This window comes from Acomys minous, assembly GCF_964271855.1.
Source record: "Acomys minous genome assembly, chromosome: 3".
Taxonomy (NCBI): domain Eukaryota; kingdom Metazoa; phylum Chordata; class Mammalia; order Rodentia; family Muridae; genus Acomys; species Acomys minous.
Window position 1 is genome coordinate 27,203,432 of NC_140485.1, and position 14,914 is coordinate 27,218,345.

Sequence of the window (14,914 nt, forward strand, 5' to 3'; positions counted from 1 at the left end):
TGCCTCTGCCTCCTGAGTGCTGGGATTAAAGGCATGTGCCACCGCACCCAGCTTCCTGGGTTGTATTTTTAATCCACTACAGGTGCCTCCTGGCCATGGGACCCACTCAAGGAACTGATGTGCCTCGTGTAGCCTTAGGTCTGCTCTATTGGGAGACTTGTGAGTGTGGTCATCGATTTGCTCACTCTTGGTTAAAAAAAAAACACTTCCAAATGGAAAACTATCACTTCCGTTGTGCTGTGTCAAGGGCCGCCCAATGGCTCGAGAGACTCCAGAGCAGTTACAGTCTCGGGGCAGTGTAGCACGGTATTAGGGAGTTGGGAGTCCTGAAGTCATGAATTTGGAGCTGACCTTTGCCATCTAGTTGGGCGTCTGTGAGAAAACCACTAAGGCCTCAGCTTTGTCTGGGAGGAGCGGCTGTAACAGTAGCACCAACGTCACAGTGCTGCGTGAGAATCAAGTGAGATGCTAGACGCGAACGGCGCAGCGTCTGCCCTCGCAGACAGGCTCCTGTTCTGATACCCTGACACCACCCCACATGCACATTGTGTGTCTTAAGGAATGTTCACCACAGGCTCCTGTTATGTTCCTACATCAGTGCCACTGCTCACATTTTTTAATTAATTGCTTTATTTCAGTGTGTGTGTGTGTGTGTGTGTGTGTGTGTGTGTATGTGTGTGTGTGTGTTCATGCAAGCAAAGTACCTGCAGTATCCAGAAGAGTGTGTCAGGGTTTCAGATACCCTAGAACTAGCCTTACCCAGTGGGTTGTGAGCTACCGAACATGGATGCTGGGTACCAAACTCAGGTCCTCTGTGTGAGCTACTGATGCTTTCACCAGCAAGCCATCTCTCCAGCCCCCCACTTCTCACTTCTTTTTTGTGTTTGTCTTTTGAGACGGGGTTTCTCTGTGTAGCCTTGGCTGTCCCAGACTCGCTTTGTAAACCAGGATGGCCTCAAACTCACAGGCATCTGCCTGCCTCTGCCTCTGGAGTTCTGGGATTAAAGGCGTGCGCCACCACGCCCACCTCCACTTCTCACTTTTGATTTGGATTTGGAGAGATCTGACTGGCCCTCTGCCAATAATCTGGAGGGGCCCAGAGTCGGCTACAAGCGCAGGCTGGCCTCTTCCCTTGATCTCTTCCTCCACCTACCATTCTACCCCAGAGGCCAAAGTAGGCCCCGTTTCTCCATCGCTGATGGCACAGTTCTCCTTGTTTGTATCAGACCAACAGGAGCTGGGTCCCTCTAGATCCCAGCACTTTGGAAGTGGTGGAGGCAGGAAGGGGGTATCCTTAACCAGGAAGTGATAATGTCTACGTATAGCCATAGAGGAAACTGACAGGTGGTTCTAATCTAAACAATTAACAGTTCAGAGTGAAGTACCTGAGGGGGCCTGCAAGGAAATGGGAAACGTATTTGTTCTATGGCATGAAAAAAAAATTGCAATGTAGGAAAAATGCCCTGGCAAGGATCTTCTTGATAGGCTTATATTATATATTTATGTCTTTAAAGTAATCCTTTCTAGTTTGTTCTCCATTTTCTCTGCAGGTACTTGGTCTTCCTGCAGATCAAAAGGGATCTCTACCATGGCCGTCTCCTCTGTAAAACATCGGATGCCGCCTTGCTAGCGGCCTATATCCTTCAAGGTAATGACTTTGGACAGGATAAATTTGCTTCTCATGCTCAGTCCTGATTGCATTATTTCATTTGCCACAGATGATGACTTTGTAGACCAAAACGGTGTCTAACCTGAAGCAGAGTCCAAGTTAAAGGATTTTGTCCGCATAGTCTAGAGACAGACCCCCTCCTGCAGGCAGCCAAGGCCTCACAGCTAGCCCCGGGGGTCATCTTGACCTTGGCAGGCTTGTCCCTTTCCTTGCATGCTAATGTTTCCGCGTTGCTGGGGAGCAATCAGAATTGCTTGTTCCCACCCCCTCATGCAACTCTCCAAGGCACAAGGCACGATGGGATTCTGGTACCCATTTTGCAGACCTCCCAAGCTGAGGATGCTCGGTATGGCAGGAATTCTCAAGTGAGAAGCCACTTCCTGATTCTGACTCGGACGGCCTGAAGGGTCGAGGGTCTTGCTGCTGATTCCCAGGCTGGCTGTGGGAAATGTGAGGAGTCTGTCATGCCCTTCTCTCAGGGAATGCTGAGGGCACTTAAAGTACCACTCCTCAGAATCTTCTTAGTCCTCCAGCCCAAAACTATCATTAACTACCAGGTTGTTTTTGGACCTAAAAGCCATGAAATTTCCATTAAAAACATGAACCCTTGATTGTGAATCAGGGAGCTCTCAAGAGCAACGGAAGGAGAACCTGCAGTGAGCTGGCAGGAGAAATGTCAGCTGTGGGACGAGGAGGGAGTGAGGCCGTGGGGCACTGGCCAGATGGGGAACCTGGCAGGTGCTCATGCATCCTGAGGCATCCAGAGCACCCCCCCCACCGCCACCTGCACCCCCAACCCTCACTGCCCTTTCTTTTTTAAAGAAGAAGCCAGGCCTGCTCTGGTTGCAATGTTGAACTTTTTTTTTTTTTAAACAAAGTCTTTTCCTCAGGTCTACCCTGATAATTATATCAATTTTTTTTTCAAAAAGCATTTGGTAGCCAGCATCAATATTTTCCCCTTGAAGATTTTCAAGTAAAATCAAAGTAAATGATCTCAAGGTCACCCATACTTCAGGGAAAGCAATCTCTAAGGAATTTGGAGTTTGGCTGGGTTTTTGTTTGTTTTATGTTTTGTTTTGTTTTGCTTTTGAAATATACTCTCACTGTTGTTCGGGCTGGACTTGCATGCCTGGGCTCAAATGATCCTCCTGCCTCAGACTGTCTAGTATTTGGGGCTACAGACATCTACCACTGCCACACTCTGGGGTAACTTGGAAGTTGCCATGGTTGCAGTGGAAAATGTAAGGCCAGAACACTGTTGAGCTGTGCCAGGGGCTTTGTTTCCCTCCCAGTATTCACTCTGCCTCTGCTGAAGTGTGTGTATGTGGCTCTCCGAGAGAAGGAAGGGGAACAGCCAGGAAGCTGCTGGAAGCTCCTCTTTCCTTTTCTGAGCTGCCCTTCAGGTGGGGGAACCTTATGTGGAGAAAGCTGCCTCCTGACCAGGAGGACAAAAGACAGTGTCCACCACGTGAGCTCTCAGAGACCTCCCAGCCTTAGAGATGAACTTCCTGGCATGGGACTGGGCACAGCGTTGGGAAATCAGCCTTCGAAGCTGGCACTCCTGCACTTGGTCAGTGGGTTAGAGCTATCTTCCCAGCGGCAGGCCTCTTAGAAGGGCCAGGCACCTGCCTGCTGAGCCCACCATGTGGACTGAGGGTTGAGACTCACTCAGCAGCTCCTCCCATGCCTGTTAAAATCTCCAGGATGGGATTTAGGTATCTAACCTGGGGCCCGGGAGGTCCCGTCCTCCTGAGCAAGCTCACCATTTTCTGCTGATAAGCAAGGCATGGCTCCCAAGCCTTCCTGTGCAGATGAATGACTGAGGACCAAACTACCGGCTTCTGCTCTTTTATTGAAAATTTACCTGTGGCCTCAGAGCACCAGGTCAGCCATACTGTCTTTCTGCTTTGACTTGAATGTTAACCCAGAGGGGACAGCAGGGGAGGGAAAGCACACTTCCCCTCCCTATGGGCCTGCCCTCTGGCTGGCTCAGGGACTGCCTGGTGCCTCTGGCCTCTGAGCTATGTATTTATCTTGTTTTCTTTTTCCTGCCTTTGAAAAGCGGAGATTGGGGATTATGACCCGGGAAAGCACCCTGAAGGCTACAGCTCCAAGTTCCAATTTTTCCCAAAACACTCAGAGAAACTGGAAAAGAAGATTGCAGAGATTCACAAGACAGAACTCAGGTATGTGACACTGTCTTGGGGCCTGTAGCCACTGAGCACACAGCTCTGGAACAAGTCCTCTGCTCTCAGAGGCTGCTTGTTAATACAGTGCAATGCTCTCAGCACTGGTGACCCTGGGATGTCCTGGTTTCAGGCACACACTGACAGCACAGCCTACACCCGGAGAGGCTAAACTCCTTACCAACGGCAGTTTAGGCTTGGCGTAAGCATGACACTGCAGTCTACAGCCGCACCATGCTGACTGTGCCCTATCTTGTCTCACCTCAGAAGCTAAGCAGGGTCAGGCCTGGTTGGTATTTGGATGGCGAATAAACTGCCTGGGGCCCAGCTCATGTGCATCTAGGGCTTTCCTTTAGAGACTATGGCTTCAGTACCCCTGAGACTTCTGCACCAGAGATGTGATGGCTGATGCCCACAGAGCCTTGCCTCCCTCAGCCTGGCTTAGCCTGCCCAGATTATGCAGAACCATAGGCCTCACTAACTTAGCCTTTCACCCACGTGAAATAGGCTTTTTCTGCAGAGTAATTTTTTTAAAAATCAACAGTAGAGTGTCTGGACTCTACGTCATGTATCATGCTAGAATACCATTTCCCAGACAGAGAAACTATCTGCAGGGCAGGGGTGTACACTGGAATACTATAAACTAAAGAGAGGCTGGGTCACCATTTTAATATATTACAATTTCATTTTACTTTTAGGACTTTGGATGCATTAAGACAGTTAAGCAATAATCAAAAAAAATGTATTAACCAACAGAGAAAAGACAGGTTAAATTTAAACTACACTTAAAATAAGAATTGTGTTTAAAGCCAGGCATGGTGATGCAGGCCTTTAATCCCAGCACTCGGGAGGCAGAGGCAGGTGGATCGCTGTGAGTTCGAGGCCAGCCTGGACTACAAAGCGAGTTCAGGACAGCCAAGGTTACACAGAGAAACCCTGTCTCAAAAAAAAATTGTTTATTTTTACCTTTCTTTATTTGCGTCTATTAACTAGACAAAACCATAGGTTGCCTTGAGGGTTTTGTTCTTCTTTTAAGACACTTTAAAAAGAAGCAAAATAAAGATGAAAGCCACAAATTATAGTCACAACCTGAATCATCCACAAAGGAGTATTCTGGGAGGAAATAAGCCTAACAAATCTTATGTGTCTAAGGGAGAATTGGAAACAGGGCAGTGGTTAAGAGTGGGAGTATATTCATTCAAATTCTTCTGTTTGTTTGTCTGTTTTTCGAGACAGTGTTTCCCTGTGTAGCCTTGGCCATCCTGTAGACCAGGCTGGCCTCAAACTCAGTGATCCACCTGCCTCGGCCTCCCTGAGTATTGGAATTAAAGGCATGCACCACTCATTACAAAATCTTTTTTTTTTTTTCCAAGACAGGGTTTCTCTGTGTAGCCTTGGTTGACCTGGACTCAACTTTGTGGATCAGGCTGGCCTGCAACTCACAGGGATCCACCTGCCTCTGCTCCCAAGTGCTGGGATTAAAGGTGTGTGCTACCACTGCCCTGTGATCTTAATCAGATTTCCTGCATTTTGGGTTCTGAGGCAGGACTGGCTAGACTGGGCCTGGGCACTTCTAAACTTAAACTGAGCCTGCCACACCATGACCTTGCCCCCAAAACTTTTATCTTCACTAAAAAGTTTTATAATCTAAAGCCTCCTTGCCGTTTGCAAACAGACTGTCCGTGTCTGGTGTGACCAGACAGGCTCCTGTCAGAGTGCAATCTTGGGTTTTTCCAACCTTCTCAGTGCAGAGCCCAGGGTCGGCCCCCTTCACTGTCAGGTAAATGGTGACCCCTTGTGGTAAAGATTGGTATAGCACAGGCCTGCTTGTGGGTTCCCATAAAGGATGTGGGCTGGCTGCCCCAGAGGGTACAACTGGCGACAGGGTAGCGGGGACATTTCTGAAGAAAGTTAGTCCAAGACAGGGGAATGATGCCTACTGTGAGGAACCTGGAGATCTGAGCCAACTCCAGAAATTAATGGATTCCCAGGGGCAGAGACCTCCAACATGGAATAAAGACATTCCAAAAAGGCAGTTGCTACCGTATGCCTGCCACACATTTTCCAAACACCTCCTTGCATCTCAGGTTTGCTGGTAGATGTAGGGGTCCACCTTCACCCCGGTACCCACAGACATGGGTCCTGCCTCATTTTTATAGTGTGAAAATGCCGGAGTTGTCTTTCCGCGACTTCCGACAGCTCCCGTGGGCTCAGGCTGTGCACTTGTTTCTTGATCTACTTTCCAGAAGTGGCACAGAGGCTGGCACGTTACAGCGCCAAGGGACAGCAGCCACTTCGGGGGTTGGGGGGGGGGAACACCCAAGGGAGCCTGACCTGCTTCTCGCTTGGGTGGGCTTGCTTCCTGCTCTGCCGTATGACTTTAGGCAACTGATAAATTTAGAAGTGAGCGATTTTTGTTCCTGCCCGCCAGCCAACAGAGCTGATGACCTCACAGGCTCCCTTCCCCACCTCACCGTCTGCTTTTCCCAGGACTTTGTGTGCAGAGGAGCTCAGAGCCAGTGCCACCACTGACCCTGTGGTGGTTCCAGGAGGCAGGCAGGAAGAGAGCTGTGCCAAGGCCTCTTCAGACAGCTGGGGCCGGCTTGATTCTACCTCTAGTATCACCCTGTGTGTGGAGAGCTGTGGGGTATAGAGGTGTGGCGCGTCTCCTACAGCTTCTCCTGTCAGCTCTTTTGGCCAATAGACAGGGCTGAGTGGGGCATACTGAGCCCTTTGTATGTTGGTCCAGGTCAGCTCACAGACAAGAAAGCTGTGCCGGTAGCCAGCCTACAGCTGTGTCTTCCCTGCTTCCACAGGACTGTGAAATACCAAACGATCATTATTTCTGACTTCTGTTTAAAATCACATCATCTGGGTGGTGGCAAATGCCTTTAGGGGGCTATTTTGAGACAGGGTTTCTCTCTGTAGCCTTGGCTGTCTTGGATTCCATTTGTAGACCAGGCTGGCCTTGAACTCACAGAGACCCGCCTGCCTCTGCCACCCTGAGTGCTGGGATTACAGGTGTGCACCACCACGCCCTACTCTGGCAAATGTCTTTAATTGCAGCACTTGGGAGGGAGAGGTAGGCAGATCTCTCTAAGTTCAAGACCAGCCTTTTTATAGTGAGTTCCAGGCCAGCCAAGGACATTGCAAATTTCCCATAACATCTGGCCAGTGAGATGGCTCAGTATGTAAAAGCACTCGCTGCTAAGCCTGACCCCAAAGTTTTATTTGTGCATATGGATGTTTTGCCTGCATGTATGTGTGGGGTGTGTGTGTGTGTGTGTGTGTGTGTGTGTGTGTGTGTGTGTGTGTGTTTATGTGTGTGCAGCTCACTCTGGGGCTAGAAGATGGCACTAGATCCCCTGGGACTGACGTTACTGAAGATTTGGAGCTACCATGTGGATGCTAGGAATCAAACCCAGGTCTTCTGCAAGAGCACCCATGCTCCTAACTGCCGAGCCATCTCTCCAGCCCTCACTCTAAAGTCTCTAAAGTTCTACAACCAAGCAGAACACCCTGTGGACTAAGTGGAAGTGTGTAGCCTACTCTATCTGAGTCTTTTTTTTTTTTAATGCCTCCTCCCACCCAAGGTGAGGCTGAGAGAGACAGTAAAACCTTCCTCAGGGTCAAGTGAAAATGTTGACAGTGTGTGCAGAAAGTGTCCACCGTAGCTTTCTTCCCCCAGGTAGTTAGAGCCTGAAGGTGGCTCCCCTACAGAGACTGCTCCTAGCAAGGTCAGCTAAACCTGCCTCCTCCGTCCAGCTGTATGTAATGCCTCCACATCCCCATTCAACTGTATGTAATAAGCACGCTGGCTGCGTTTCCAGGGTGCTGCAGCTGCTCTAGCCGAGGAGAGCCCAGCCTGCCCAGCTGATCACTTTCCTAGCAGGGAGGTCACCCCTGGGGAGCCACTGGGACAGGAGCCCTGAGACCCTCTCCTTTTCCTTCCAGTGGTCAAACACCAGCAACATCCGAGCTGAATTTCCTAAGAAAGGCACAGACGTTAGAGACCTACGGAGTGGACCCTCACCCGTGTAAGGTAAGACTCCCCTGCCGTGAGGGACTTCACTGACTGTGCCTCCTGTAGCGAGGCACAGAGCACTTGTACCCACAGACCCTTCGCTGCACAGGAGCGCCTCTGCCTGTATCGGCATCGGTGCCATGCTGAAACCTCCCCTGGAGTCAATGCTGTCACATCACTGTCAGAGGAGCCCAAGCAAAGGCAATCTAAATAACAAATCTAAACCCCGTGCCCTGCCTGGGCAGCTGTGGGTAATTTGGTGGAAATCAATGGAGGGGACATGGGGAGAGCTCCCCACAGGGACCAATCAGCAGTCGTTTCAGCAGCTGTCCACCCTTTACTGACCCATAATCTAGTTTCTTTCCAAGAGTGGGTCTCATTGACTATAGTGGCACCAGTCACAACATGGGACTGTAATGGAGTCACCTTTGATTCCGTTATGTGCCTGTGAGGGTGAAGCAGGAACCAACCGGGGACACGGTGCCTGGGAAACTCGCGCGTTCCTGGCGTATCAATGATGCCAATTGGTAAGCTCATCCCAGAGAGCAGCGAGACCCACAGCCTGGCTCCGGCCACTTCCTCCCAGTACAGCTCACGCCTCTGTGTTTTAGCATACTGGTCACTGCCTGCCTCGCCTTGTTTTTGTAACCTTTCCATTCCTGGAAAGGCTGCAGTATCAACAAGATCAGGGTCATCTTCCTCATAGCTGAAGGGACACTGTGTTCTGTCCCAGCCATCTCGGCTTGATGACAGCCATCTCCGTCATCTTGGGTCTTTCCATGGTCTCCCCTCCCCTGAGTCTGTGTCTAAATTTCTCCTTCTAAAAGGGCACTGGTTAGACTGGCCTTGGGCTCCATCTCATAGCCCCAGCTTAACTTTAATCCCTAAAGACCCTAGCCCCAAAGAAGATCACATTCCTAGTATTTGGGACCAGGACTTCAACATCTGAATTTGCAGGGAGGGGGTACAATCCAACATATAAGAAACAGAATGAAGGGGCTGGAGAGATGGCTCAGAGGTTAAGTGCCACTGACTGCTCCTCCGGAAGTCCTGAGTTCAATTCCCAGCAACCACATGGTCGCTCATAACCATCTATAATATGATCTGATGCCCTCTTCTGGTCTGCAGGTGTACATGCAAGCAAAACACTGTACAATTGCTTGTTTGTATGTACACACTTATAGATAAATAGTAATACATTTCAAAATATTTTTTAAAAAGAAACAGAATGAAAACTAAAGGGCACAAGGGCAAAGCCATGGTGAGGCAATTTTTAAAAAAAGATTTATTTATTATTATGTATACATTGTTCTGCCTACACACACACACACACACACACACACACACACACACACACACACACACATGTGCTATGGGCACTTGACAGCTAGGCTGGTGTCTGGCCTAAACTGATGTGCACTCCAGAACCATGGACTTATTGCTCAGCCTCAGCTTTGACAAGTTTGTCCCTCATGGGCACTGAGAGGTTGAAAGGGCCATGAGAAGGAGCCAGTCTCTGTTCTCTGTGTGGCCCAATCCCACCTGCCATGGTTTTTCAACTCCTAGAGTGGAGGGAGGACAGGACACGCCTGGTCCTTGTCCCATTCGGAGGTGGTGGGTCCTTTCATATGTTAACTTGCACCGGCTCTTCAGCCAGTCTCAGGGTGGACGCTCTTCTCCCCGTTTTGTAGCTAACAAAGTTGACGTACTAGAAAGCCAGCGTTCACAAGGCCCACAGCAGCAGAACAGACATTTGAACTCAGATCACTTTCATTGTTGTGCACTGTACAGGAGAGAGGCCTGAGGCGCTGTGGGGGAAGAGAAGGAACAGCTACCTCATTGGACTTTTATCCCACATCCCCAGACCTGAGCCTCCTGCTCACCTGGGCTATGTCAGGGCCCCACTGTAGACGCCACACACGACCCTCGGGTCCTTTTGTTAGGGCCTGGCCACATTTCCTCAGTCCTCGGAGGCAGACAGCAATCCAGACGCCCTCACTCTTATCACTAAGCAGCCTCACTTCAGCGATGCGCTACCAGGCGCTCCCCTTAATGTTGCTACAAGGAGAGCTGAAATAAGCTGGCACATTCGGTGTAATAAATACTGATGATTTCTATTAACAGGGAGGCAATTACTGGGCCCAGGGAATCTGGGGCACGCAGCCCCAGGGAGGACAGAAGAGGGATCGTTTTGATAATTAAATGAGAGCAGAATGTTTCGCCTAGGCTCTGTGCTCCTGGACTGATTAAGAAACTAGCATTGGTCCTGTGCATGCTGATGCGTGTTTTCTGCCAGTGTCCTGGTCTGGTCCTAGAACACTTAGGAGGCTGCCTGAGGATGTCTGGACCATACGGCCTGACAGGCCCCACCCACATCTGCTGTGACCAGAGGGATGCTGTTTACTGGGCCTCATCTACTGTGTCTCAGTCTCCAACCCCTTCCACTCTGCTCACTTTAAGATCTTCCTGCTCCAAGACCTGCTTTTTGGTCTAGCTTCCGCACCCATTTCCTAACTAGAAAACCTTCAGTGCCGGCATCGAAGAAAAGAAAGTCGAATGTCAGGGTTTTGTCTGACGTTCCCCAGCCGCAGCAGCTATGTTCATGTGGACACAACCCTTAGTGTACATGGTTGCCCTCCATGCAGAACTGCTGAGGTCACAGCCCTAACTAAAATGTGGAGAATTTAAGGGACTTGGCTACAGCCGTGCAGAGCAGCCAGACCTGGGCCTAACAGACACAGGGTGCCTTTCCGGCTGGTTGCTGATGTTACTAGCAAGTGCGGAGGCAGCAGAGGCTCTCCAGCCACCGGGTCTCCTCACTGCTTCTCCATTACAAACTCTCTGCTTTCTTTCTCCAGGCCTGATCCTCCCATCCGTCTAGCACAGAGGTTTTCAACTTGTGGGCCACGACCTCTTTAGCGTGACCCTTTCATAAAGGGTCGCTTAAGATAAGACACAGATATCTGTGCAAGGGTGGCAAGCCCTGAAGATGAGTAATTCACATTTACTCATGAGTATATTACGTTACATTATATAACTAGCAAAATTACAGTTATGAAGTAGCAACGAAAATACTTTTATGGTTGGGGAGCACACAGCATGAGGACCTGTGCTAAACAGTCGCAGCCTTAGGAAGGTTGGGAACCACTGCTCTGGCTGTTCCTCCTTCCAGGCCTTTCCCTGTCTCAGGAGGCGTTATGAGAAACCCTTTGTACCTCTGCCTAGTCAAGCCTTCTCTCATCCCTGGAAATATGGACCTCCCCCGCCATCAGCCAGTGTCCCCTCTGACCCACATCACTGTCTTACACCATATATGCTAAACCTTCCTATAGCCTGCTCTACACAAGTGCAAACACGGTGGCAGATCCCCCCTTGCATCTCTGTAGGTCCACCCTGCCCCGGGACAGAAAGCTCCCCAGCGCCCACCCTCTATCTGAGATTGGCTGCCCCCCCACCCCCCGCCTCAGACATTCCCCCCACAAACGCTACTTGCCTTGACCCGTGTTTATGCCGTCAGCCATGTTAGACCTGCTGCCTCCTGGCAGCAGTCACTTTACCAGGCCTTTGGGTTACATGACACTGTGCTTATAGCCACAGCCCTGAGGAGTGGTGGTGATAATATTAATCCAAAGAGTTTGGAAAACACACACAGTCTATACCTGGGCCCAGATGCTTACATTTGGAAGCCTGACTCCATGAAGCAGCTTTTAGGAAAATGCATTTTCTTTGAGGCAAGGATTACTGGGCCCTGCCGAGGATCCACCGTCTCTAAGACCAGTCAGGCCAAATGTCTGTGCCCCTAGGGTGGCAAACTCTGCAATGAGAGAAACCAGAACCACTCGATGGCACTTTTCTAGCCATCTCCATCACCACTTGTGTATCCTGAAAGCAGATCCTCGCCCAGTGTCTTGTTCCAAAGGAGGCGGCGGTACCTTCCATTAGCCCCTTCCACGTGAAGTCCTGCACTTGAGAGTACCAGGCCCTGCTAGCTCAGCAGGGTGCTGACAGGCGGACTGGTGGCCTGTGGTTCCACTGGGCTGGTTGCTGCTGCTTCTGGTGTCTTCATCTAAGTTTCGGTGTGGTATTAATCCCATGGTATTAGAGACCGAGATAATGATAGCCTGCCTTCGTTCCCAGATTTGCTTTGTTTTGGCAGTGCCCGGGATTGAACCCAGGGCTTTGCACATGCTAGGCAAGTGCTCAGCCACTGAATTGCATCCCCAGCCCTCTTCTTCTGCTCCCCCCCTCCAAGACAGGATTTCTCTATGTATCCTTGACTGTTTTAGACTCGCTTTGTAGACCAGGCTGGCCTCAAATTCGCAGTGATCCGCCTGCCTCTGCCTCCCGAGTGCTGGGATTAAAGGCGTGCACCACCACCACCCTCTTCTTTACCTTCTACTAAGTTACACAGACTGTGTCGCTAGGCAGACCTGTCATCTAGGCTCTTCCTGCCTCGGCCCTGGGAGAAGTCAGGGTTACAGGCCTGACTGGTAATCCTTTACACACTTCACCCATCATAAAATTCACCCCTTTAAGTGTGCGTTCCAGGGATTTTGTTTTTAGTACATTCACAGTCAGCATCACCATCTGACTGTAGAATGTTGTTAAGATCCCCATAAAGGTTCAGTCATGTACATATGAGTACCTCCTCCCTCTTTTTTGCTGAGTGATATTCCATTGCACCGCCTAAAAGTGGAATTGTTGGCTCATGTGGTAACTCTTGTGTTCAAGAACTTGGAGAAACTTCCCAACTATACCCCAAGGTGACTATACCATTTTGAAATCTCACCAGCAATACACAAGACATTCTCTCTGGCTGTTTGTAACAGCGTATTGAGGCTGGGGTCATCACCACCCCCATCCTACAGCTGTCACCGCACCGAGGCGCATCTGGCAAGGTGCAGGACTGGGCCTCGAGCCATGGCCTTGTGCTCTTAAATGCCCTGCATATCCTCCTAAATCCTACTAAAAGGCGGTTACCCCGCTTCTCCTATGAACAGCAGGGGTGTCTGCCTGTAGTTTTTGAGACTGGCTTCTCAGGCAGCCTAGGCTGGCCTTGAACTATGTAGCTGACGACTGACCTTGAGACTCTGACCTTCCTGCCTCCACCTCCTGGCTGCTGGAATGGAAGCTTTTTGCCACTACCACAGACTTAGAACAATGTGGTTTCCACCCTTTCTCTGTGCTCCCTAACCACCTCTATGGCCCAGTGAGAAGTCTTTCTCTATTACAGGATGTGTCAGGAAATGCTGCGTTCCTGGCCTTCACTCCTTTCGGGTTTGTTGTTCTTCAAGGAAACAAGAGAGTCCACTTCATTAAATGGTGAGTGTCTGTCTTCATCTCCAGAGCAGGTCCCTCGAGCATCCCTGACTAGGCAGGGGCTGTGGTACCCATGTCCTTTGTCTGTGGTGGGCGGTCGTGGTTTGCAGCCTTCTCCGAAGCCTTGAGTTGAAAAATGAACTGACCAGGGTAGTGTTCTTTTGCGAGGGATCCTGTTCTCTCAGAGGGTGTCCCTGAGAGCCAACAACCTCTGCAGACAGAGAGAACACTGGGATTTGATCTCAAGGGTAGCTGCATCTGGAGTCAATGTGAGGGAAGGGAGACCCAATGTGAACTAAGTGTTCGGGTCCGTCACTCGCTGAGGGCCACAGCCAGCATAGTTAAGGCCTTTCAGGGTCATTTCAATACATACCCCAGTGCCCTTACTTAACTCTTCTAACAAGGGAGGGGCTCATAGACAATTAAATGTCCCCTCTGACATGGAAAACACCTCCTCAATAGCCGCTCTGTGGGCACTCAGTCTGCAACCTCACCTTCTCCCTTCCCTCTCCCCTGCACCCTCCTTGTTTTGTTTGTGGCTGGGCACAATGTGTGTTGATTGACATTTGGCTGTCTTGGGACCTATTTGCTGCCTCATCCATACAAGCATCTGTCAGTCTCACCAAGATACTCTGCATAATTGGGTGCCTACAATTTTTTTCCTTAAAAACATTTGTATTCTTTGACAGTCCTGTACATTTATACAATGTATCTCGATCATGTGCACCCCAAACCCTCCTGCCACTCCCCAGAGGCCCCCCCAACACATGCCCCTCCTCTTTCATGTCCTATTTTTCGTTTGTTTTTGTTCTGTTTTTTCATTTGTTTGTTTGTGGCTTTTTTATTCTTGTTGAGACAGCATTTCTCTACATAACCCTGGCTGTCCTGGAACTTACTATGTAGACCAGGGCAGGCTTCAAACTCAAAGAAATCCACCTGCCTCGGCCTCCCAACTGCTGGGATTAAAGGTGTGTGCCACCATGGCCAGATTTTTTTTTTTAAATCTGGTTTTTTGAGACAGGGTTTCTCTGTATAACCCTGGCTGTCCTGGAACTCACTCTGTAGAGCAGGCTGCTTTGAATACAGAGATCCACCTGCCTCTGCCTCCTCAATCCTGGGATTAAAGGCACATGCCACCACCACATGACTAAGAAAATTTATTACATTTATGTATTTTGTATGTAGTGTCCACACATACCATAGCACACATGTCAGAGGACAGTTTGCTCTCTTCCTCCACCATGTGGGCCCTGGAATTGAACTCAGGTCATCAAGCTTGCCTTCATTTCTCATTGAGCCATCTCAACAGCAGCACCAGAGACCAATTATTGTTTCCTGTACGTGCCACCTACCAGTAGCCACCTGCACCCCAAAGAAAAATGACCCCCCCACACACATACACACACATGCATGTACACACGCACACATGCATACGCACACACATGCATACCCACAGAGCAGCCATCAATGGCAGGAGGTCATCAGGTAATGTTGAATCCTCGTAGGCCCCTCCCTCATCTGTGCAGAAATTATTAACTGGTTTGATCTTGCGAAGCTTTTGTGCTGTGCATTCAGAGTGCAGTCACCACGCCATGTCTACAAAACAGCAATTCACAGCACTCAGCCCATCCACTGGCCCGTACATACTTCCCACCTCTTCTTCCATGATGTGCACCGAGCCTTACAGAGGTTGATGAAGATACTTCACTTAAACCT

At 49.8% G+C, this 14,914-nt stretch overlaps 1 protein-coding gene across 7 annotated transcripts in view; it reads left to right on the top strand.

Annotated features, from left to right (window-relative positions):
• The window catches only part of FRMD5 (FERM domain containing 5), a 263,034-nt gene that overhangs the window by 231,183 nt on the left and 16,937 nt on the right, over window positions 1-14,914 (top strand). For all 7 annotated transcript variants that reach the window (XM_084774313.1, XM_084774316.1, XM_084774310.1 and 4 more), the window contains exons 5-8: window positions 1,551-1,648; window positions 3,732-3,855; window positions 7,810-7,897; window positions 13,113-13,201. In XM_084774313.1, coding sequence (XP_084630439.1) covers window positions 1,551-1,648; window positions 3,732-3,855; window positions 7,810-7,897; window positions 13,113-13,201 — 399 coding nt within the window. The remainder of the gene's footprint in view (window positions 1-1,550; window positions 1,649-3,731; window positions 3,856-7,809; window positions 7,898-13,112; window positions 13,202-14,914) is intronic.